This window comes from Nicotiana attenuata, unplaced genomic scaffold (genome assembly GCF_001879085.1).
Source record: "Nicotiana attenuata strain UT unplaced genomic scaffold, NIATTr2, whole genome shotgun sequence".
In the NCBI taxonomy this organism is placed as follows: Eukaryota; Viridiplantae; Streptophyta; class Magnoliopsida; order Solanales; family Solanaceae; genus Nicotiana; species Nicotiana attenuata.
Genome location: NW_017670651.1, coordinates 137,466 through 162,011, shown reverse-complemented (window position 1 = coordinate 162,011; position 24,546 = coordinate 137,466). Strand labels below are relative to the sequence as shown.

Genomic DNA, 24,546 nt, shown 5'->3' with positions numbered 1-24,546 from the left:
ATCACGACATCCTAAGGTAAGAATTTGGGATCGTAACAATTATATAATATGGTAGCCAATTATTATCTTTGATCGTAGCAATAAAATAATTTGCAGCAAAATATTATAGTATGAACTTTGGACCACAGCTATCTCCAAAAAGTACGTCATAACTTCTCCTTATTGTTTTTCTAGTTTTATACTCCTTTTCCGGAAGTAGTTAGGAGTATTATTTGTTTGGTGAAAATAATAATTAATAGTATGTGCAGGACTTGTTCTTCTTATTTGAAAGCTCCCTCATGTAAATAGTAAACCGTAATGTTGTTCCAGTGGAAATCTCTTGACCGTATCCACAAGATTAATTCATTAACTTAGTCATGAGCGACTGAGTTCTTATCAATTAATTCTTGAATTGCCGTAATAATTCTAGGAGGAAAATCATATAATATGACTGGCAATAATGAACCCTTCTCCAACGGTGAAAGCGGAACCAAGATTTTCACCAAGGAAAGCTAAAAAATATATAAAAAAGTAAATATATGAAGAAACCACAGGAATTCAATATACACATATATATAGTATATTCACATAAAAAATTTACCTAGCTACACAGTATAATTTTTTGACGAAGAGGTATCGTGGCTCCATCACGGGAGAAAGTGATTGATTTTTTTTTTTTTTTAAATATGTAGTACTTTTAATGAAATGAAAGTTTAGTTCCAGATTTTCTTTAAAAATCGATAATAAAAAAACACAAAGTGGAATAAGATTGAATATTCAAAGTATTCCTCCCTCAACTAGAGCCCAGAAAAAAGTTTAAAAGGACAAACCGAATTGAGATTGGGATCGATGCCTAACAATACCTTGTATATTAGCTTGAAGTCACAAGTAATATAGTATTAGACTTATTTAGACAATCTAAATACTAGGTTTGGTTTCAAATATATTTATCAAACAAGAGAAACGATCCATTCAAACTTGAGAAAATTGAGAAACTACTACGTCTGAAATTTTCTTGCATGAATTACATTAAAAATTATGTCTTTTCTTAGAAATTGTCTTAGTCTGGCTCATTCTTAAAAGAGTTGCTACACCTAGAACTATTGTTATAAAGCCAAAGTCAAAACATATCCTGTCAATAAATACCATCCACCATATATTATTTCCAGCACATATTACTATCAAAAGCAATACATAGAACTGCATTATAACAAACAAGAATGGCCTCACAAAGCCTCTTTTTTCTTCATGTTTTAGCCATTTTTTCCCTAACAAGTCTTGCATTTTCAGCCTCTCTTTCTCCTTATTACTACTACAGAATTTGTCCCAAGGCTTTGCCAACTATTAAAAGGGTGGTTGAGGATGCAGTTCGACAGGAGAGGCGAATGGGAGCCTCTTTACTGCGTCTACATTTTCATGATTGTTTTGTTAATGTGAGTTTTTTTTTTTCCTCCAAATTTTTGGCTTTTGTTATATGGTATATTTGTTACTAATGTCATTGTAATTATAGGGTTGTGACGCTTCTATTCTTCTAGATCAAACAGCCACTATTGATAGCGAGAAGACTGCCCTTGCTAATAACAATTCCGCCAGAGGATTTGAAGTAATAGACAGAATCAAGTCAGAGGTTGATAAAGCTTGTGGACGTCCAATTGTATCTTGTGCAGATATTTTAGCTGTTGCAGCTCGTGATTCAGTGGTTGCGGTGTGTATAACTCACTTTTCTCCTAATATCAGATTTCGACGTTTAAATTTCCTTAACCTAATGAAACTAATTTTAATAAGCACGAGAATATTTTCATGATTTTGGTATATTTTACAACTACATGAAAGCACAGAAATACTTTTTAGTGGAATAAGACTTATAATATACTCCTTCTATTCCATTTTATATGGCACATTTTTATTTTTAACATGTTCAAAAAAGAATGTAATACGTTTGTATATTAAAAAGATCTTTACTTTCAAAGTTCTTATTGTATCCTTTGCTCCTATTACTATTGAAATGTCATGGTATTTTTAAGACCACAGATTCTAAAAATACATATAGCATGTGTGACAAATATATATATATATATATATATTTGAACTTTTACCTATAACGTCAGATAAATTAAAGGGGTGGAGTATGCTGAATAAGGCTCAGATATCTGTATTTCCAAAATATGACTCGATTGACATGAAAAAATAAAACTATAACAGGTAGCCACCTTTATGCATACAGACGTTCGAATCTCAAACTTAGTGAAAGAAATTGAAATTGCTATATATATATAGAGACACACCTGATGTTACTTTCATATAGATTTGATATGTTTTAAATATGTTTTATATACAAACAAAGTACATTAAATATGTTTTATATACAGTTAGGAGGACCATCATGGAGAGTGCCACTAGGAAGAAGGGATTCAACTACAGCCAGCAGAGCACAAGCTAACAATGATATTCCATCCCCATTTATGGACTTACCTTCACTTATCAACAATTTCAAGAATCAAGGCTTAAATCAGAAAGACCTTGTTGCACTCTCTGGTGGCCATACATTAGGATTTGCTCAGTGTTTCACCTTCAGGGATCGCATTTACAATGACACTAAAAATATTGATTCTAATTTTGCAAGACAAAGACAATCTAGTTGTCCACGATCAGGAGGTGATTCCAATCGTGCACCCCTTGATCCAACTCCAGCATTTTTTGACTCAAAGTATTTTAGTAATTTGGTAGCAAAGAAAGGGCTTTTGCGATCTGATCAAGCTTTGTTTAGTGGAGGTCAAACTGGTAATCTTGTTAATACTTATAGCGCAAATCGTTGGATTTTCTCCAAGGATTTTGCTAATTCGATGATTAAGATGGGTAATATCAAGCCATTGACTGGGAGCCGAGGTCAGATTCGGGTGAATTGCAGGAAGGTGAACTAAGAGATGTTGACTATGCTGAAGAAATCAATCAAGTGTTTAAAGAATTTTACTGCTTTTTTTTTTTCTTTTCGAATTATTTGAGCTTGTTGTGAAGATGAATGAGTTTGTAATAAAGTTCAAGAACCCCTCTGTTCCATGTCTTGCTAGCTGCTTTGAAAATTGATTGCTTTTGTCCGAGTATAATTTGATATGCTAATGGCATTGTAAGTTCATAATTTATATTGATGAGTAAATTCAAGGTGCCGTGACGGATGATGAATAGTGCATGTTTTTTAGTATGTTTACATATTATTTCTTATGTGTGTTGGGGGAGATCACATGCTTACTGTTACGACCCCAAATCCCCACCTTAAGATGTCATGATGGCACCTAGTCTCTAAGAATAGGTAAGCCTAACATACACGAACAGAAACAACGACTAAAAACATGAAATAAAGTTGATAAGTCTCATAATAACTTCAATACAGAACCACAATATAATATTCCCAAAACCTGTTTAGACTAAGTCTTAAGGTCTAGAGAAATGTACTAAAATCTTTAGTATAATATTGTCATAATAGAGGATAAACAGTAATAAGAAAATGGCGGAAGGTGACCCCGAAGCCTACGAGCATCGGGTAGGTATACCTTGAAGTGTCCGGAAATAGCTGAATGATCACTAACGTCTGGCAGGAGGATATGTACCTGGATCTACACAAAAATATGCAGAAGCGTATTATGAGTACACCACAATGGTACCCAGTAAGTATCAAGTCTAACCTCAGTAGAGTAGTGACGAGTCTAGGTCAGGACACCTACTAGGACTAGAAAAACTGAATAGAGTATAATAAAGACCAATAACGGTAAACGAGGAAATGAATGATAACAAAGCAGTACAATAATGTAGGCTAATAAAAAAATTTAAGGCAAGAACGGCAACGAGAAGTGAACTCATGATGAGAACAACAAGTAATCTAATAAGAACAAATACATATAAGACAATGAAGAAAACAACTAAAACTGTTCAACTAACAAGCCTTTTTTACATGGAATGTACACAAGAATCACAATCGAGGTAGCACGCCTCATATTCACATTCTACAATTCCAATCACAATCTTTTCTTATATCACCGCATGAGCCTTGCAGTTATTTGTAAAAATATTTTTCCGAAATAGATACACGCGTTTTAGCCCCCTTATCTTACTGAGAGGCTTCAAGTAATTCTCTTACTAACAATGTGGTATAAATCCCAGCTTATCTCACTGCATGCGTATCAACCCCTATCCTTATACCACCGCATGCATTATGGGTGTTCAAAATCGAACCGAAACCGAAAATCGAGCCGAAATCGAAGCTTAATGGCTTATTGTTATCGGGTTAACGGTTTAACGGACAGGGAACAGATTGAAATTTTTTTATTAACGGCTTGTTGGTTTGGGGAGGATTATTCAATTTTTTTAACGGATAATCCTTTTCCCGTTAAGGATTGAACATGTAATAATAGTAGTAGAATTTTTTTATGGCATTACATGTTTTGGAACATATTCGAAAAAATCCGTAGACCAAGTCGGAGACACACGAAATCTTTTGCATTGCTACAAAAGCCAATCAGAAGGAAAGTATTGAGACATTACATTGAGAAAATTGCGGCCAAGAAGTTCAATGAGAGATTCTTCCACAGCTCACCCAACTGAAACTCTGAGACTTAAATCGCAGCAGCAAAGGCATAGGCCAAAAGGGATAACGTCCTAAAAATCTGCTGCAAACCACTGCTATTGATTCACTTTTATGGACTCTTAGTTTTAATCTGTTGGTGTGCATTCCACTGCAACGACATCCACACTATAGATGTGCCTGAGAGAAAATGGAACTCATTAAGACAGTCATAAGTTGTGTATGACTTGGAGCGAGTTCAAGTAATTGCACAGAAAGGAAAGAATGCGCTGATGCAGAAAGATAATAGCTAAATTTGGTAAATTGCTTCATGTGCAATATAGATTGAATTAGGCCGATAAACCGTCCGATAAGAGGTAAACCGATACCAATCCACCTGATATCTTATTGGGTGGCTAGCGCATTAATACATTTAAAAGCCGATAACCGATAAACCAAACCGTTAAGAGTAAATAACCGCCCAATCCGCCCGATAAGCAGCCCTAGCATGCGTATCCATATCACAACACAATAATCAACTTGCACCATATGTGCTCATATGCCACAACACTTTCTAGAATCAACAATACTAATGTTGCCACAACATATAGCCTATGGCTCAATCACAATGTGTATAAGAATCTCAATAACAATAAAATGAATGACGAATACTCAACAAGGAAAGATATCTTAACAATTAACAACTTCAACCTCAATATGATAATGACTTTCACAACTTCAACATCAATAACCCAACAAGAAGATATTCCACAAAATAATAACTTCAAGTAAGAGTAATTCAACAATAAAGGGGTAACAAGACAATAAGAGAGGTAGCAACTCCAACTAAAGTATAAAGGAGTGATTACAACAGCAAAGGATAGAAAAAATACTAACAATGTCAATTAGAGCATGTGAGAGGAGAATCAGCAATGAAAGATGTAACATGTTAAAAGAAACTCAATTAAATGCATGGAAGAAATCTAAAATTATAAACCGGTCAAAATATCACATATAACTCGTGTATAGACTCGTCACCTTGTGTACACGTCTTTCGCCTAGTACAATAATACAAACAACCCAAATCCTAAAGGGTAGTTCTTCCACACAAAGTTAGGCAATATACTTACCTCAACTAGGTCAATCAACCCTCAAAAATAGCTTTTCCCCTAAAATCGCCGCTGTACAACTCAAATCTAACAAAATGACTTAATATCATCAAACAATGTAAGGGAAAACAATTACGATAGATAATGCTATAATCATCATACATTTCCCAAAATGTCAACAAAAGTCAATCCCGGGTCTTTCCAGTCAAAACCCAAGTCCAATGGGTAGATTCTAAATATTCATAACCCCACGAGTCCATATATGTGTTTTATTTTCAAATCCGAGTCCAAATCGACTCTCAAAACCCAAATTTTTATTTTTTAAAACATTGATAGTAATTCACAAATTTCCTCTTTGATTCTCACAAATTTGATGTTAAATCTAGTATATAATCATGACATATTGTTGGAAATTGATTATAATCACTTACCCAATATTTGCTGATTAAAATCCCTTATCCAAATTGCCTACTACCGAGTTTAGGATTCTCAAATGAGTGAAAATGATATAAAATCCCAACTGCCAGCCCTTTCGGTTCAGCTGCATATGTCGCAATTGCGGCACTAGGATTGCAATTGCAAACCATTGCGGTTGCAAATAATGTCTCGTAATTGTGGCTGCTAGCAGCCTAAATGGGAAGTCGCAAATGCGACACAGGCTTTGCAATTGCTGAGCCTGCTCCCTTCGCAAGCATGATGGGTGATGTCGTATTGTCTTTATTCATTATGTTTATCCGTTTCATTGGTTGATGACTTATTTGACTGTCTTATGTTGTTATTCCAATTGTAGTTATCGTATCTTGTTCCCCTTTCGCATGTCCCCTCTCAATCGTACATATCTAATCTCTATTTGTTGTTATGTTGCACGTATATCGTCATTCATATAGGTTAAATTACGTGAGTGTCCTATCATAGCCTCGTCACTACCTCTTTGAGGTTAGGCTCGTCACTTACGGAGTACATTGGGTCGGTTGTACTCATACTATAGTCTGCACTTCTTGTGTAGATTTTGGTACTGGTCCTAGCTGTACGTGAGGTGCTAGGACCAGTACATTTGGAGACTCGAGGTAGATCTGCTAGCATTCGCAGGCATTGAAGTCCCCTTCCTCCTTCCTCATTTACTGTTCATTTCATTCGAAACAGTTGTATTTATTTTGGACTCTATTTGTAGAACTTCTAGAAACTCATGTACTTGTGACTCCAGATCCGGGTTGTACTTGGATATGTTTGTTATTATGCCACTTCGTACTTCATTTTAGTTTCACTTCAGTTTAATTCGTTTATTTGTTTGACGTGTTTAAAAATTGGCTTAAAAATTACTCTAATGTTGGCTTGCCTAGCGAGTGAAATATTAGGCGCTATCACGGTCCCGAAGATGGGAATTCCGGGTCATGACAAGTTGGTATCAGAATACTAGGTTGCCTAGGTCTCACGAGTCACGAGCAGGCTTAGTAGAGTCTAGAGGATCAGTACAGAGACGTCTGTACTTATCTTCCAAAGGCTATGAAGTTTAGGAACATATTTCACTTCTATTCGTCTTTGTCGTGTGATTTTATTCTATCATTGATGATTGAACTCTTCTATTCTTGTTCTCTCGCAGATGGTAAGAACATGTACTGCATCTACAGCTGGACAGAAGCCAGAGCCCCTAGTGGATGCTCCTACTAGGGTAGAGGTCGAGGCCGAGGTCGCGCCAGAGGCCGAGGCAGAGACAGAGCTCAGCCTAGAGCTTGAGCAACAGCACCAGCAGTGAAGCCTCATATAGATTTTGATGAGGAGGTTCCAGCTCAGGCTGTACCTGTTGGACCAACTCAGGTCCAGGAGGGGTTCATAGCCACTCCAATGCTTCAGGATGCTCTAGTCCATTTAGTGGGCCTTATGGACAGTGTGGCCAAGGCCGGTACATTTCGGGTAGCACCTGCCGTCTCTCAGACTGGAGGAGGAGCATAGACTCCCGCCACTCACACTCCAGAGAAGATGGCTCCCTAGTATTAGAGTCCAGCAACCCCACCAGTTGGGGTAGTTCATCCGGTTGTTACGGCACATGTCGGTGATAGGCCCGCCATGTCTTCAAGGCTTTATTGAGATTGTACAAGTTTACTAAGCTCTTTCCAGTTCACTTCAGTGGTGCACCTTTTGAGGACCCATAGTATAATCTTGACCGCTGCCATGAGGTGCTACGGAACATGGGTATAGTTGAGACCAATGGGGTCGATTTTGCTGTGTTTCAGAAGACAGATTTCACAAAGAAGTGGTGGAGAGATTATATGTTGACAAGACCAGCTAGGTCACCTGTACTAACTTGGGAGCAGCTCTCACAATTATTTCTAGAGAACTTCCTCCCTGTCATACTGAGGGAGGATTATCGCAGGCAGTTTGAGTGTCTCCAGCAAGGCAGTATGAATGTTATTCAGTACGAGACCCATTTTGTGGATCTAGCTCGTCATGCCCTCATTTTGCTTCCTACTGAGAGGGAGAGGGTGAGGTGGTTTTTTGATGGACTCACTTACACTATCATGCTACAAATGGCCAAGGAGACCGGGGTTGAGATATCCTTTCAGACACCTGCAAATGTTGCTAGGTGGATCGAGATGGTTCTTGCTCAGGAGAGGGGGCAGGGGTCTGATAAGAGGCCTCATCATTTTGATGGATTAAGTGGTGCGTCGTGTAGTGGTAGGGTTACTTTTGGTAGAGGCCATCCTCCCAAGCCGTTTCAGTCAGTGCTCCAGGCATCCCATAGTGCATCAGGGTGTTGTGGCCCTTATGTGTCTCATCCCGACCGCCTAGCCTATGGTGCACCACCAGCTCCTATTAGTGCACCTCCGTTCCAGAGTTTTCAGGGTGGTTTTCAGATCGACAGGGTCAGTTCCTAGGTCAGCACTCACAGCAGTCGAGGGCCTGTTATACTTGTGGTGATCCGAGGCACATTGCTAAATTTTGCCCTCAAGCACCGAGCAACACACAACACCAGGGTTCTCGTGCCATGGTTCCGGCACTAGTTGCTTCACCGCCCGCTCAACCATCTAGTGGCAGAGGTCAGGCAGCCAGAGGTGGAGGTCAGGCCACTAGAGGTAGGGATCAGGCCGTTAGAGGTGGAGGTCATCCAGTTAGAGGCCGTCCTAGAGACGTGGTTCAGAGTGGTAGGGCCCAACCCTGATGTTATTATTTCCCAGATAGGCCTAAGGCTAAGTCATCTAACGTTGTTATCACATGTATTGTTCCAACTTGCCATCGAGATGCATTAGTTCTATTAGATTCGAGCTCTACTTATTCCTATGTGTCATCCTATTTTTCTTCATATCTAGTTGTGCCTCGTGATTTTTGAGTGCTCCTGTGTATGTGTCCACACTTGTGGGAGATTCTATTGTAGTAGATCGTGTCGATTGCTCGTGTCTGGTTACTATTGGGAGTCTTGAGACTAGCATAGATCTCCTACTTATTTATATGGTATATTTTGATGTCATCTTGGGTATCGCTTGGATTTCACCTTATCATGCTATATTGGATTGTCACGCTAAGATAGTGACCTTAGCCTTACCGAGGTTGCCTCGATTAGAGTGGAGGGGGACTCTTAGCCATTCTGCCAGTAGGGTTATCTCTATGTGAAGGCTCGACGTATGGTCGAGAAGAGGTGTCTAATTTATTTGGCTTATATCCGAAATTCTAGTGCAGAGGTTCCTTCCATGGATTCAGTACTTGTTGTTCCTGAGTTTCCAGAGGTGTTTTCTGCAGATCTTCCAAGGATTCCACCGGACAAAGGTATTCACTTCTGCATTTCTGGTTTTTAAACTTCTGTTGTGATCTGGTGTTTTCTTCTCTCGAGATCGCGAAGAGTGGACTGGGCTGGGGGTGTACTTCCTTAATCACAAGCGAGGAGCAATGGGGGACTTACCCTTCGCGAACACGACCAGCTTCTTGTGAACGCATAGGGATTTGGACCTGGGAAGGGGCCAGTGTGTTACTCTACGCGAACGTGAGCCCAGGCTCATGAATGCGGAGGTGTGGGGGATTAAACTAACGCGACCGCGTAGAGTACCTTGCGATCGCGTAAGCCAAATAGGCAGTGCTCTTCGCGAACGCGTCAGGTTTATCACGATTGCGATGAACACCTGACGCCCAATCATTTAAACATTTCAAAATTGGGATTTCACCCATTTTTTATAACCTTTCAATTAGAGCTCGGCCTAGAGGCGATTTGGAGTAGAAATTTAAAACACCAATTTATAAGTCAATATACTTTAACTCATTTTCTTTCATTTCTAACTTCACCCATTAATTTCTAGCCTTAATCTTTGTTCTTCCATGGTAGAAAACTAGGGATTTAGGAAGAATTGAGAATTTTGCAAATTTGGGATTTAGACCCCAATTTAGGGTCAGACTTCGAATCTAATTACATAACCGTGCTTGAGGGTGAACGAGTAAATGGATTTTGGTTCGAATTTTGAGTTTTGACCAAGAGAGCCCGGAGTTGACTTTTTTTTACTTTTTGGGAAAAGTGTGAAAATCCTAACTTTATATATTGTAGTTGATTCCCTTAGCATTATTTAATGTTGTAGAGTCGATTGTGGTCAGATACGATTGGTTTGGATGTAGATTCTAGTGGAAAGGCCCCGTTATAGCTCTGAGCTGACTGTGGAGTGAGGTAAGTGTCAGGGTTAACCTTGAGTTGAGGGACTAGGACTTGTTTGCCTATTTGCTACGTGGTTAAATGTGTGGGTACAACGTATATGTGAGATGACGAGTACTTATACTTTGTTGTTGGGTTAAAGCATGCGGGTGGGACATGTTTCCTTGTAATTTATTACCTTCTTTAATACCTTTCTTTCCGTATTTATGAACTATTTGTGATGGTTGCATATTTTTGGAAGTTGAGGTTTGGTATCTTGGAACCATTATTGACGTAAAGTTTATTCTTGCTCATTCTTATATTTATTACTACATGGTAAGGTGGAGTGTTAAGGTACGAAGGGTGATGCCATGCTGTTTATTGCTTCATTTATTGATTAATACATAGTGAGGAAGAGAGTTAAAGCACGAAGGGTAATGTCGTGCCGTATTTATCGTTTCATGGAGAGGTTGAGAGTAAAAGCACGAAGGGTGATGCCGTGCCATTATTATTGTTTCATGGTGAGATTGAGAGTAAAAGCACTATGGGTGATGCCGTGCCGTATTTATTCATTATGTTTATCCGTTTTCATTGGTTGATGATTTATTTGACTATCTTATATTGTTATTCCTGTTGTATTTATCGTATCTTGTTCCCCTTTCTCATGTCCCCTCCCAATCGTACATATTTAATCTCTATTTGTTGTTAGGTTGCACATATATCTTCGTTTGCAAAGGTTAAATTATGTGGGTATGCTATCATAGCCTCGTCACTACCTCGTCGAGGTTAGTCTCGGTACTTACAGAGTACCTTAGGTCAGTTGTACTCATGCTACACTGCACTTCTTATGTAGATTTTGGTACAGGTCCCAGTTGTACGTGAGGTGCATCGGATTAGCACATTTAGAGACTCAAGGTAGATTTGCTGGCGTCCGCAAACCTTGAAGTCCCTTTCCTCCTTCCTTATTTACCGTTCATTTCATTTGAAACAGTTGTATTTATTTCAGACTCTGTTTGTAGAACTTCTAGAAGCTCGTGTACTTGTTACTCCAGATCCGGGTTGTACTTGGATATGTTGGTTATTATGCCGTTCCAGTTTAATTGGTTTATTTATTTAAACTGTTTAAAAATTGGCTTATGAATTACTCTAACATTGACTTGCCTAGCTAGTGAAATGTTAGGCGCCATCACGGTCCCGAAGGTGGGAATTCTGGGTCATGACAGGCACCAACCCCAAGTACGCTAAAGAAACAATTACGACAAAAAGCTGGGAGGATGCCTAGGGGTCGCGTGTTGCATGAACCGTACGTACACGACTCAACTTCTCCTTTTCGAGATAGGAGTGCTTAAGCCTGCCCCATACAAACCCTAATTGATATAAATACATGATAAAATGCCCCTTTGAATGGAGAGAGACTACTTTGAGGGTTAGACAACAACTAAGGATTTGAGAACATGCTAGGAGCAAGGAGAAAGATTCAACCACGAGTTTATCAAGATTCAACCATGATAAAATAATATTGTATGTATTGATTTTATATGGTACCACATGACCATGATACTAAGATGTATACAGTGTGTTAAAAGTGGGTAGTGTAATTGAGACAATTCTTAATTATGTAGATAATTAATTAATTGTGGAGATAATAATGATTAAGTGGATAAAGATCTTTTTGGGGCTGCCACTTGGCATCAATCTAAGCCAAAGTGGCACTAATAAGCATGATGAGTCATAAGGCATGTAATGCCTTGTTTACACGTACAAAATTCTTGGATTGAAAAGCTAGGCTAAGTCATTCTTGGTCTCTTTACTGATAAGTAACGTAAGGTTTTATAAGAAATTATTACTTCACAATTTTTAATTTGTGTTATGACATTTCTGGGGATAGTGGTTGGCGTATTAAAATGTGCAGTTTCAATCTATCAAAAAAAGAATTGCGACTTTGAGGTTCCCATAATATACAAAGGCTATATATTTGATAATTATTTATTGCTTTGAAGAAGAACTTTTTCTTGATTGTTCTATAGAATTTATACTATTACCCAAGGAAGATTGAGTAGATTGTGTTGGACTTTAAGCATTGGGCTTTAAAAACTTTAAGCATTGGGCTTTAATGACTAAGAGCGTGAATTGGAAAATGGTAGGAAATAAAATGGAGGGAAATGAAAATTTGAATCAAGTGAGCTTTTGTCATGAACTTTGTACCACATTGGTGAAAGACAACTACACTTGTGTTTATAAATATAGGGTCACTTCTTAGAGCTCTTAAAAGGAGTTGAAGAGAATGAACCCTCGCGCCGTCGTCGTCGCTCGGCTCGGCTCGGCTTCGGCTTCGGCTCGATAAGATCATTTTTTAGACAAAATTTATTTAATAATTAATTAAATGTCAGTCAGTTCATTAACGGAATTAACAGGAATCCAAAAAATGCTGCCTTTGCTGAACTTTGCTTTCCCTCCTGAACAGACATCACACCTCTTCCGATAATTGCCTATAAATTCTGAGGCATGGCTTCTTTTTCCACTCACTGAAAATCGAGAATTTCCTTCTGAATACTGCATTCTACTTTGCAGTCTCTCTCTCTCAAATTCGTAAGTGTGATTTTGCTCCGTTCTTTGAGTTTGTTGGTATCCTGCAGTTTGTATTGCCACTGTTGCAGGAAGGTTTATTCCGTTTCATCCTGGGAGGATTTAATCCATTACCTTGGCAATTTGTGAGGGGGTTAAAATTCCTTAAGGACACACAAGGAAATTGTGGACTCGAAATATTTCTTATCGTTTACAAATTTTCTGTTTCTTCTAACAGTTTTATTATTTCTGTTTTAACACAGTGTATTCTACAAGCTTAAGGAATTTTACTAACGTTTCTGTGTTGAAATATATATTAAACTTTTATCTATATTTTGTATACTGGTTTGGAGACTAAAGCTTTCGTGCTTTCTACTCCAATAATTGTTTTGTCCGGTTTAAAGTATATCAAAACTTTACCGGAATAATAAACTTTCCGGTACAGACTTCAAACGTTGGCAGATGAAGATGCTATTCTATCTAACTACACTAAGCCTGCAATGATACATCAAGGAGGATGTTCCAGCCGTGGGAGAAGATACTCCTGAGGCTGAACGATTTGTGGTGATTGAAGCATGGAAACATTCTGATTTCCTATGCAGAAACTACATTTTAAGTTGTTTGGAGGATGGATTGTATAATGTTTATAGCGTCATGGAAACTTCAAAAGAGTTATGGAACGCTCTTGAGAAAAAGTACAAGACCGAGGATGCTGGACTTAAGAAGTTCGTTTCTGCAAAAATTTTGGAGTTTAAAATGATTGACACTAGGTTGATCATCACTCAAGTCCAAGAATTACAAGTCATCGTGCATGACCGCCTTGCTGAAGGTATGACCCAAGTCAATAATTTTATTAATAATATTAATAGTGTTATTAATTATAAATGCGCTATTGAAGATATGGTCATAAATGAGGCGTTTCAAGTTGCTGCCATAATTGAAAAGTTACCTCCTTTATGGAAGGACTTTAAGAACTACTTGAAGCACAAGCGCAAAGAGATGACACTTGAGGATCTAATTGTTCGTCTAAGGATAGAAGAAGACAAAAAAAATGCTGAAAAGAAGTCACGTGGATACTCGACAATAATGGGAGCTAACATTGTTGAGGAAGCACCGGGAAATAAAAAGAAAAGAAAGCAGGCATTTGGACCAAAGAATTACCCGAACAAGAAGAAGTTCAAAGGTAGTTGTCACAACTGTGGAAAGTCTGGACATAAGGTCGTGGACTGTCGTGCACCAAAGAATGATGTACGAAAGAAGAAGAAGAAGAAGAATCAAGCTAACATGGTTGAAAATGTTGACGAAATGGAGGACTTGTGTGCCATGTTGTCTGAATGCAACTTGGTAGGAAATCCTAAATAATGGTGGATTGATTCTGGAGCCACCCACCATGTTTGTCCTAACAAAGAGTTATTTTCTTCTTATGCCCCCGCAGGACCCGACGAGACAATTTTCATGGCAAATTCGTCTACAGCCAAAATTGAAGGTGTTGGCGAGATTGCGTTGAAGATGACGCCGGAAAAAATTGTGACTCTAAACCAAGCTCTCCATGTTCCAGAAATTCGCAAGAATCTTGTGTCTACCTCACTTCTTGTCAAGAGTGGATTCAAATGTATTTTTGTTTCTAATAGTGTTGTACTAAGTAAGAATGATGTGTATGTAGGAAAAGGTTACCTGAATGAGGGCCTTTTTAAGCTAAATGTAATAGCAGTTCCTATCAATAAAGTTAATGCTTCTTCTTACTTACTTGAGTCAAACACTTTATGGCATGCACGCCTAGGTCACATCAACTTCAAAACATTGCAAAAAATGATAAATTTAGAAGTATTGCCAAAATTTGATTGCATTAATTCCAAATGTCAAATATGTGTGGAATCAAAGTATGCTAAGCATCCTTATAAGTCCATTGAAAGGAATTCAAGCCCTTTAGACTTAATTCACACAGATATTTGCGACATGAAGTCAACACCATCTCGCGGTGGGAAAAAGTATTTTATTACTTTTATTGACGATAGTACGAGATTTTGTTATGTTTATTTACTTAATAGTAAAGATGAAGCAATTGATGCTTTCAAGCAATACAAGAGTGAAGTTGAAACACAACTAAACAAAACGATCAAAATGATAAGAAGTGATAGGGGTGGCGAATATGAATCTCCTTTTGAAGAAATATGTTTGGAAAATGGCATTATTCACCAAACCGCTGCCCCTTACTCTCCACAATCTAATGGAATTGCGGAGAGAAAGAATCGAACGTTGAAAGAAATGATGAATGCGTTGTTAATAAGTTCTGGTTTACCACAGAACTTGTATGGGGGAAGCTATACTTACAGCTAACCGAATAATCAACCGTGTACCTCATAGTAAAACACAATCCATTCCTTATGAAAAATGGAAAGGAAGGAAGCCCAGCTTGAAATACTTCAAAGTGTGGTGGTGTTTAGCTAAGGTACAATTTCCTAAACCTAAAAGGGTTAAGATAGGTCCAAAAACGGTTGATTGTGTATTTATTGGAAATGTAACCAATAGCAAGGCATATCGTTTTCTGGTTCATAAATCAAAAAATCCTGAGATCCACGTTAATACAATAATAGAATCAGATAATGCTAAATTCTTTGAAACTATTTATCCATATAAAAAGGAAAGTGGATTGTACTACCAAAAGTCAAAACGACCTCGAGAGGAAACAACAGATAGTATGCCTAATGAGGAAAATCCGAGAAGAAGTAAACGTCAAAGAACATCAACTTCATTCATTCCAGATTTTCTGACTTTCCTGCTAGAAAATGAGCCTCGAACCTTCAAGGAAGCAATATCTTCCTCAGAAGCACAATATTGGAAAGAGATTGCCAATAGTGAAATAGAATCCATATTGAGCAACCACACCTAGGAATTGGTTGATCTTCCTCCAAGTAACAAAACTTTGGGTTCTAAATGGATTTTCAAGAAGAAAATGAAAGACGATGGTACTATTGACAAATACAAGGCAAGACTTGTTGTCAAAGAATTTAGACAGCGAGAAGGTCTTGACTATTTTGACACATACTCGCCGGTAACGAGAATTACATCCATTCGGATGCTAATAGCGTTAGCCGCCTTGTATGGTCTTCAAATCCATCAAATGGATGTAAAAACAGCCTTCTTAAATGGTGATCTAGAGGAAGAAATTTACATGAACCAACCTGAAGGGTTTGTGGTTCCGGGAAAAGAAAAAAAAGTGTGTCGGCTTGTTAAGTCCCTTTATGGACTAAAACAAGCACCCAAGCAATGACATGCGAAATTTGACCAAACAATGTTGTCAAATGGCTTTAATATGAATAAATGTGATAAATGTGTTTACATTAAGAACGTTCCAAATCATATAGTCATTGTTTACTTATATGTTGATGATATGCTAATATTGAGCAAAGACATTGCCGACATTCAGGCTACTAAGCGTATGCTTGCTAGTAAGTTTGATATGAAAGACTTAGGAGTTGCCGATGTAATTCTAGGAATTAAAATCCAGAGGACTCCTCAGGGTCTGGCTTTGTCTCAATCACATTACGTGAAAATGGTACTTGAAAAATTCAAAAACTTGGAATTTAGAAGTGCAAGAACTCCAATTGACTTAAACGATCATCTTGAAAAGAATAAAGGTGAATGCACGTCTCAATTGGATTATTCTCGTGTGTTGGGAAGCTTAATGTATATCATGAACTGTACACGTCCTGATATAGCTTGTGCAATAAGTAAACTTAGTCGATTCACAAATAATCCCAACAAACATCACCGGGTGGCAATGAAACGAGTTCTGGAGGATGCTGGACTTAAGAAGATTGTTGCTGCAAATTTTTTGGAGTTTAAAATGATTGACACTAGGTCGATCATCACTCAAGTCCAAGAATTACAAGTCATCGTGCATGACCTCCTTGCTGAAGGTATGACCCAAGTCAATAATTTTATTAATAATATTAATAGTGTTATTAATTATAAATTCGTTTTTTAAGGTATGGTCATAAATGAGGCGTTTCAAGTTGCTGCCTTCATTGAAAAGTTACCTCCTTTATGGAAGGACTTTAAGAACTACTTGAAGCACAAGCGCAAAGAGATGACACTTGAGGATCAAATTATTCGTCTAAGGATAGAAGAAGACAACAAAAATGCTGAAAAGAAGTCACGTGGCTACTCGGCAATAATGGGAGCTAACATTATTGAGGAAGCACCGGGAAATAAAAAGAAAAGAAAGCATGCATCTGGACCAAAGAATTACCCGAACAAGAAGAAGTTCAAAGGTAGTTGTAACAACTGTGGAAAGTCTGGACATAAGGCCGTGGACTGTCGTGCACCAAAGAATGATGTACAAAAGAAGAAGAAGAAGAAGAATCAAGCTAATATGGTTGAAAATGTTGACGAAATGGAGTACTTGTGTGCCATGTTGTCTGAATGCAACTTGGTAGCTAATCCTAAAGAATGGTGGATTCATTCTGGAGCCACCCGCCATGTTTGTGCTAATAAGGAGTTATTTTCTTCTTATGCCCCCGCAGGACCCGACGAGACAATTTTCATGGGAAATTCGTCTACACCCAAAATTGAAGGAGTTGGCAAGATTGCGTTGAAGATGACGTCGGGAAAAATTGCGATTCTAAACCAAGTTCTCCATGTTCCAGAAATTCGCAAGAATATTGTGTCTACCTCACTTCTTGTCAAGAATGGATTCAAATGTATTTTTGTTTCTAATAGTGTTGTACTAAGTATGAATGATGTGTATGTAGGAAAAAGGTTACCTGAATGAGGGCCTTTTTAAGCTAAATGTAATAGCAGTTCCTCAATAAAGTTAATGTTTCTTCTTACTTACTTGAGTCAAACACTTTATGGCATGCACGCCTAGGTCACATCAACTTCAAAACATTGCGAAAAATGATAAATTTAGAAGTATTGCCAAAATTTGATTGCATTAATTCCAAATGTCAAATATGTGTGGAATCAAAGTATGCTAAGCATCCTTATAAGTCCGTTGAAAGGAATTCAATCCCTTTAGACTTAATTCACACAGATATTTGCGACATGAAGTCCACACCATCTCGCGGTGGGAAAAAGTATTTTATTACTTTTATTGACGATAGTACGAGATATTGCTATGTTTATTTAATTAATAGTAAAGATGAAGCAATTGATGCTTTCAAGCAATACAAGAGTGAAGTTGAAACGCATCTAAACAAAACGATCAAAATGATAAGAAGTGATAGGGGTGGCGAATATGAATCTCCTTTTGAAGAAATATGTTTCGAAAATGGCATTATTCATCAAACCACTGCCCCTTACTCTCCACAATCTAATGGAATTGCGGAGAGAAAGAATCGAACGTCGAAAGAAATGATGAATGCGTTGTTAATAAGTTATGGTTTACCACAGAACTTGTGGGGGGAAGCCATACATATAGCTAACCGAATAATCAACCGTGTACCTCATAGTAAAACACAGTTCATTCCTTATGAAAAATGGAAAGGAAGGAAGCCAGCTTGAAATACTTCAAAGTGTGGGGGTGTTTAGCTAAGGTACAAGTTCCTAAACCTAAAAGGGTTAAGATAGGTCCAAAAACGGTTGATTGTGTATTTATTAGATATGTAACCAATAGCAAGGCATATCGTTTTCTGGTTCATAAATCAGAAAATCCTGAGATCCACGTTAATACAATAATAGAATCAGATAATGCTGAATTCTTTGAAACAAATTATCCATATAAAAAGGAAAGTGAATTGTCCTACCAAAAGTCAAAACGACCTCGGGAGGAAACAACAGATAGTATGCCTAATGAGGAAAATCCGAGAAGAAGTAAACGTCAAAGAACATCTACTTCATTCGGTCCAGATTTTCTGACTTTCCTGCTAGAAAACGAGCCTCAAACCTTCAAGGAAGCGATGTCTTCCTCTGAAGCACAATATTGGAAAGAGGGTGTCAATAGTGAAATAGAATCCATATTGAGCAACCACACCTAGGAATTGGTTGATTTTCCTCCAGGTAACAAAACATTGGGTTCTAAATGGATTTTCAAGAAGAAAATGAAAGACGATGGTACTATTGACAAATACAAGGCAAGACTTGTTGCCAAAGGATTTAGACAGAGAGAAGGTCTTGACTATTTTGACACATACTCGCCGGTAACGAGAATTACAACCATTCAGATGCTAATAGCGTTAACCGCCTTGTATGGTCTTCAAATCCATCAAATGGATATAAAAACAGCCTTCTTAAATGGTGATCTAGAGGAAGAAATTTACATGAACCAACCTGAAGGGTTTGTGGTTCCGGGAAAAGAAAAAAAGGTGTGTCAACTTGTTAAGTCCCTTTATGGACTAAAACAAGCACCCAAGCAATGGCATGCGAAATTTGACCAAACAATGTTGTCAAATGGCTTTAAGATTAATGAATGTGATAAATGTGTTTACATTAAGAACGTTCCAAATCATATAGTCATTGTTTGCTTATATGTTGATGATATGCTAATAATGAGCAACGACATTGCCGACATTCAAGCTACTAAGCGTATGCTTGCTAGTAAGTTTGATATGAAAGACTTAGGAGTTTCCGATGTAATTCTAGGAATTAAAATCCAGAGGACTCCTCAGGGTCTGGCTTTGTGAAAATCACATTACGTGAAAATGGTACTTGAAAAATTCAAACACTTGGAATTTCGAAGTGCAAGAACTCCAATTGACTTAAACCATCATGTTGAAAAGAATAAAGGTGAAAGCACGTCCCAATTGGATTATGCTCGTGTGTTGGGAAGCTTAATGTATATCATGAACTGTACACGTCCTGATATAGCTTGTGCAATAAGTAAACTTAGTCGATTCATAAATAATCCCAACAAACATCACTGGGTTGCAATGAAACGAGTTCTGGGATATTTGGAATATACCCAAGATTATGCTTTGCACTACAATAAATATCCTGCGGTTATCAAAGGATATAGTGATGCAAAGTGGATAACCGGCTCAACAGAAACAAAGTCCACAAGTGGATATGTTTTTATTGTTGGCAGTGGAGCAGTATCTTGGAAGTCTTCCAAACAGACGTGCATCGCTCGCTCTACAATGGAATCAGAGTTTATAGCTTTAGATAAAGCCGGTGAAGAAGCTGAATGGCTTCGAAATTTCTTAGAAGACATGCCGTTCTGGCCAAAACCTTTGGCTCCTATATGCATACATTGCGATAATGAGGCTGCAATAGGACGGGCAGGGAGCGTTATGTATACCGGAAAGTCTCGTCATATACGATGAAGACATAACACCGTTAGACAACTACTTTCTAGTGGAATTATCACTATTGACTATGTAAGATCAAAGGATAATGTGGCGGATCCGCTTACAAAAGGCTTAACTAGTGAGGGAGTTGAGAAATCATCTAAGGGAATTGGACTATGGCCGAGGACAGGTCATCATAGTGGTAACTCTACCTAGAATTTTGGATATTCCGAGATCTAGGTTCAAGGAGCTCAAACAAAGTTGTGATTGACCGGTTCAACATTGTCAAAGTAAAATATTTGGTCCCTTCTCATGATGATGACAATGTTTAGTAACTAGGATAGAACTTTACACGTTCTTTAATGATTACCTAAGTTTGATGTGGTGTCAATCTAAAGGATTACATGTTTAGGAATCACCTATGTAAGTGTGAAGTGGAAGCCGCTTCAATGAGAATTCTGTAAGGCCAATTCTCTACGCACTTATGAAACCAGGTGGTGTTCATGGCTGAAACGAACACAAAAATGAGAACCAAAAGACGGTTAAGGGTTGGTTGTGTGACATATGGTTGTCTAGGTATACACTAAAGTTCGACAGTTAAAAGATATCAAATCTACCGATTGACCGAGTATATCCGACATATGTTCACTACGGAAAGTTCAAAGGGAAACCTACTTATCCAGATGCATTTAATCCTTACTTACAAATCACACAGCTTTCATCTATGATCATTCTTGTTACAGCCATTCCCATTCATGTGGGGGATTGTTGGACTTTAAGCATTGGGCTTTAAAGACTTTAAGCATTGGGCTTTAAAGACTAAGAGTGTGAATTGGGAAATGGTGAGAAATAAAATGGAGGGAAATAAAAATTTGAATCAAGTGAGCTTTTGTCATGAACTTTGTACCACATTGGTGAAAGAAAACTACACTTGTGTGTATAAATATAGGATCACTTCTTAGAGCTCTTAGAAGGAGTTGAAGAGAATGAACTCTCGCAGCGTCATCGTTGCTCGCTCGGCTCGGCTTCGGCTTTGGCTTTGGCTTTGGATTTGGATTTGGATTTGGATTTGTCAAATGATCGATCGATAAGATTATCTAATGGACAAAATTTATTTAATTAATTATTTAATAATTAATTGAATGCCAGTCAGTTCATTAACGGAATTAACTGGAATCCAAAAAATGCAGCCTTTGCTGAACGTTGCTTTCCCTCCTGAACAGATATTTTTTCCTGAATAGACATCACACCTCTTCCAATAATTGCCTATAAATTCTGAGGCTTGGCTTCTTTTTCCGCTCATTGAAAATCGAGAATTTCCTTCTGAATACTGAATTCCACTTCGCAGTCTCTCTCTCTCTCAAATTTGTATGTGTGATTTTACTCTGTTCTTTGAGTTCGTTGGTATCCTGCAGTTTGTATTGCCACTGTTGCAGGAAGGTTTATTCCATTTAATTCTGGGAGGATTTAATCCATTACCTTGGCAATTTGTAAGGGGTTAAAATTCCTTAAGGACACACAAGGAAATTGTGGACTCGGAATATTTCTTATCGTTTACAAATTTTCTGTTTCTTCTAACAGTTTTATTATTTCTGTTTTAACACAGTGTATTCTACAGATTGGTTATACAACTTGTTATGTGTACCTCTGTTGAAGCATCCGTGATAGAAGAGTCAAGATACTTGGAGAGTTTTATGATGAAGTAATTTGGAGAGCTCCATTGATTTATCATATTAAGAATAATAGAAGAAATTGGTGGACACTTGAATGAAAGAATATAGACCTCTTGCATCTGTATATGTATCAAAAAAACTGTATGATGCGTTCCTTATCCAAATCACATAAGTAACATCATTTTGGGGATCGAAAGGTTTTGGCAAAGATTTTCTTTGAGCAAGGTGATGGTGTTAAGCTTTTCGTACGACTTGTTCCATGTTTTGTCGCAATTCATGTGTGTTAGAAGTGTGTCAAGAAAATCGACCCAGGTATGTTAAGGCTATCCCTTCTTTCTTTTGGCATGATCTATACGGTATGAATGAAATGAGAAAATTCCCAACTTCCATAAATGACTCTATTCATAGAAGTATTATAGGTGCCTATGTTCTTGATTCTCCATGTGTCCTATTATTCTTTCATCTATTCATAGGTCTCAGAAAATACGTAAGTTGATAATGTTTACTTCATGAAATTAATCAGAGGCATAATGGTCTTATGACGTTCCGAAATATTTTATTAACGTACTTCTCATGTATTGCATTCATTTAGATATACATTGACCCATGACCCGATGGCGTTATATATATATATATATATATATATATATATATATATATATATATATATATATATATATAAATGGGATATGGGGTATGGAAAAAGGTTACGGCGTTATATACGCACCACCACCTGATTAGCTGGTATACGTTGATAATTTGCCAACAGTGGCCAAGATGATATGATGGGATGCCCTCAGAGGCTTGATGATGTTATGTACGTACTAACCTATGCATTACACGACATTGATATGCATATGCATGACATTATTAATATTACAAAGCTATCCAGACTTACAGGTTGAGTCCTTTACTCCATGTTTCTTCCATGTCCTTTATATACTGATTTACATGCCTTACATACTCAGTAAATTATTCGTAGTGACGTCCTTTTGTTGGGGATGGTGCATTCATGCCTGCAGGTATAGATAATCAGTTTGACGAGCTTTCATAGTAGGCGAGATTGGCTTCAGCGAAGGATCAGTAAGACTCCACCTCATTCGGAGTGCAGCCGAGTCTATGAGTCATCGTGTCGAAGTTTTTCTACAGACTTATGGGAAGGCTGGTACCCTGTCCCATTTGATGTCAAATAATCATAGAGGCTTTGTAGACAGATGTTCATTTTGTATAGTATGTCAGAGGCCTTGACGGCCCATATGTATTCATGTTTTAAGAAAAATGGTTTAGTGATATAGTGTTTTCCCACTGATAGTTATGCATTACGAGTTGTGGCCATGTTGGCCCATGGTTGTAACAAAGAAAATAAATGAGTTATAGAGTGGTCCGCTCGGGCCAGTACGGCACCGGGTGCCAGCCACGCCTCCCTAGGGTTGGGGCGTGACAATAAGGAATTCCGGATGCTAGAAATTGGGTTCTAAGGCTTACGGACTAAGGTTAAAGTAATGAACTTCAATTATGATGTATTGTCAAACTTACATGGATTGGGCTGATGTGGGATCACCCACGGGTATGTGCATGGTAAGGTTACATAGCGGTTTGATGGCTTTAGAACGACTCTAGGCACATCCGAGGACGAACGTATGTTTAAGTGGGGGAGAATGTAACGACCTGACTAGTTGTTTTGAGCATTTGTGTTTCGTTCAGCTATTTGAAGTCTCGAGTAGCTTCATATGATGTATTATGACTTGTGTGAATCGTCGGTCTTGGTTTTCATGTGATTCAGAAGTGATTTGGTAGAATGAATTTCATGTTTGAAGCTTTAAGTTGGAGGATTTGACCAAGTTTTACTTTTGTGTATTTGACCCCGGATCGGAGTTTCGATGGTCCCGTTAGGTCCGGATGGTGATTTTGGACTCGGGCATGTGCGCGAATTTGCATTTGGATATTTCTAGAAGGTTTCTGCACTAATTGGTGAAACATGGAAATTTGAAGGTTTGAAATATTCATAAGTTTGACCTGCATTTTACTTTGATGATATCGGGTTCGGATTGTGGTCTCGGGAATTGGAATAGCTTTGTTATGACATTTGGAACCAGTGTGCAAAATTTGGATTCATTCCGGGTTGATTTGATATGTTTCGGAACGAGATTCATAAGTTGAAAGATTCAAAGTTCATTAAGTTGAATTGAGGTGCGATTCGTTGTTTTGATGTTGTTATGTGTGATCTGAGGCCTCGGGTAGGTCCGTGTTATGTTATGGGACTTATTGATATATTCGGATAGGGTCCCAAGTAGCTCATGTGAAATGCGGACGTGTTTCGGATCATTTTTTCCATTCATGTGAGATGGCTGGTTCTGCTGGACCTGATGTGGTCGCACCTGCGGGGTAATAGGCGAAAGTGCGATGGCCGCAGATGCGGTATCGTAGGCGCAGAAGCGAAGAAAGGCTAGATTGGGGAAAACTGCAGAAGCTAAGTGATTGGCGTATATGTGCGTCCGTAGGAACAAGAATTCGATCGCAACAGCAGATTGGAGCTTATTTGGGAGATTTCGCAGATGCGGATTTTAGCCTCGCACCTGCGATTGTGCAAAGGCGAAACTGTGTCCGCAGGTACGAGAGGTCCGCTGGCTAGTGGAGTCCGCAAAAGCGAAGTTCTTATCGCAGAAACGGCACCGTAGAAGCGACTATTGTCATCGCAGATGCGAAAGGGCCTGGGCAAAACCTATATTTCGAGGTTAGAGTCATTTTATCATATTTTGAGATTTGGGGCTCGGATTGAGATGATTTTTTAGGCGATTTTAACCACGTGTGTAGAGTAAGTGTTCTCTACTCG

The 24,546-nt window shown here is 38.2% G+C and overlaps 1 protein-coding gene across 1 annotated transcript; it reads left to right on the top strand.

Annotated features, from left to right (window-relative positions):
- The first annotated feature begins 1,143 nt into the window (after window positions 1-1,143).
- LOC109241900 (peroxidase 70-like) lies at window positions 1,144-3,152 on the top strand. Its single transcript, XM_019408724.1, has 3 exons — window positions 1,144-1,412; window positions 1,490-1,684; window positions 2,349-3,152. Exons 1-3 carry the CDS (start codon window positions 1,200-1,202, stop codon window positions 2,898-2,900), a joined length of 960 nt encoding a protein of 319 aa, XP_019264269.1. The 5' UTR covers window positions 1,144-1,199; the 3' UTR covers window positions 2,901-3,152.
- Window positions 3,153-24,546: the final 21,394 nt, after the last annotated feature.

What these genes read in the sequence shown, in the direction of transcription:
- LOC109241900 (XM_019408724.1), top strand. Translation starts at nt 1,200, where the DNA reads ATGGCCTCACAAAGCCTCTTTTTTCTTCATGTTTTAGCCATTTTTTCC. An exon ending in TTCATGATTGTTTTGTTAAT is followed by an intron (nt 1,413 to 1,489) that starts GTGAGTTTTTTT and finishes TTGTAATTATAG; the next exon opens with GGTTGTGACGCTTCTATTCT. An exon ending in CTCGTGATTCAGTGGTTGCG is followed by an intron (nt 1,685 to 2,348) that starts GTGTGTATAACT and finishes TTTTATATACAG; the next exon opens with TTAGGAGGACCATCATGGAG.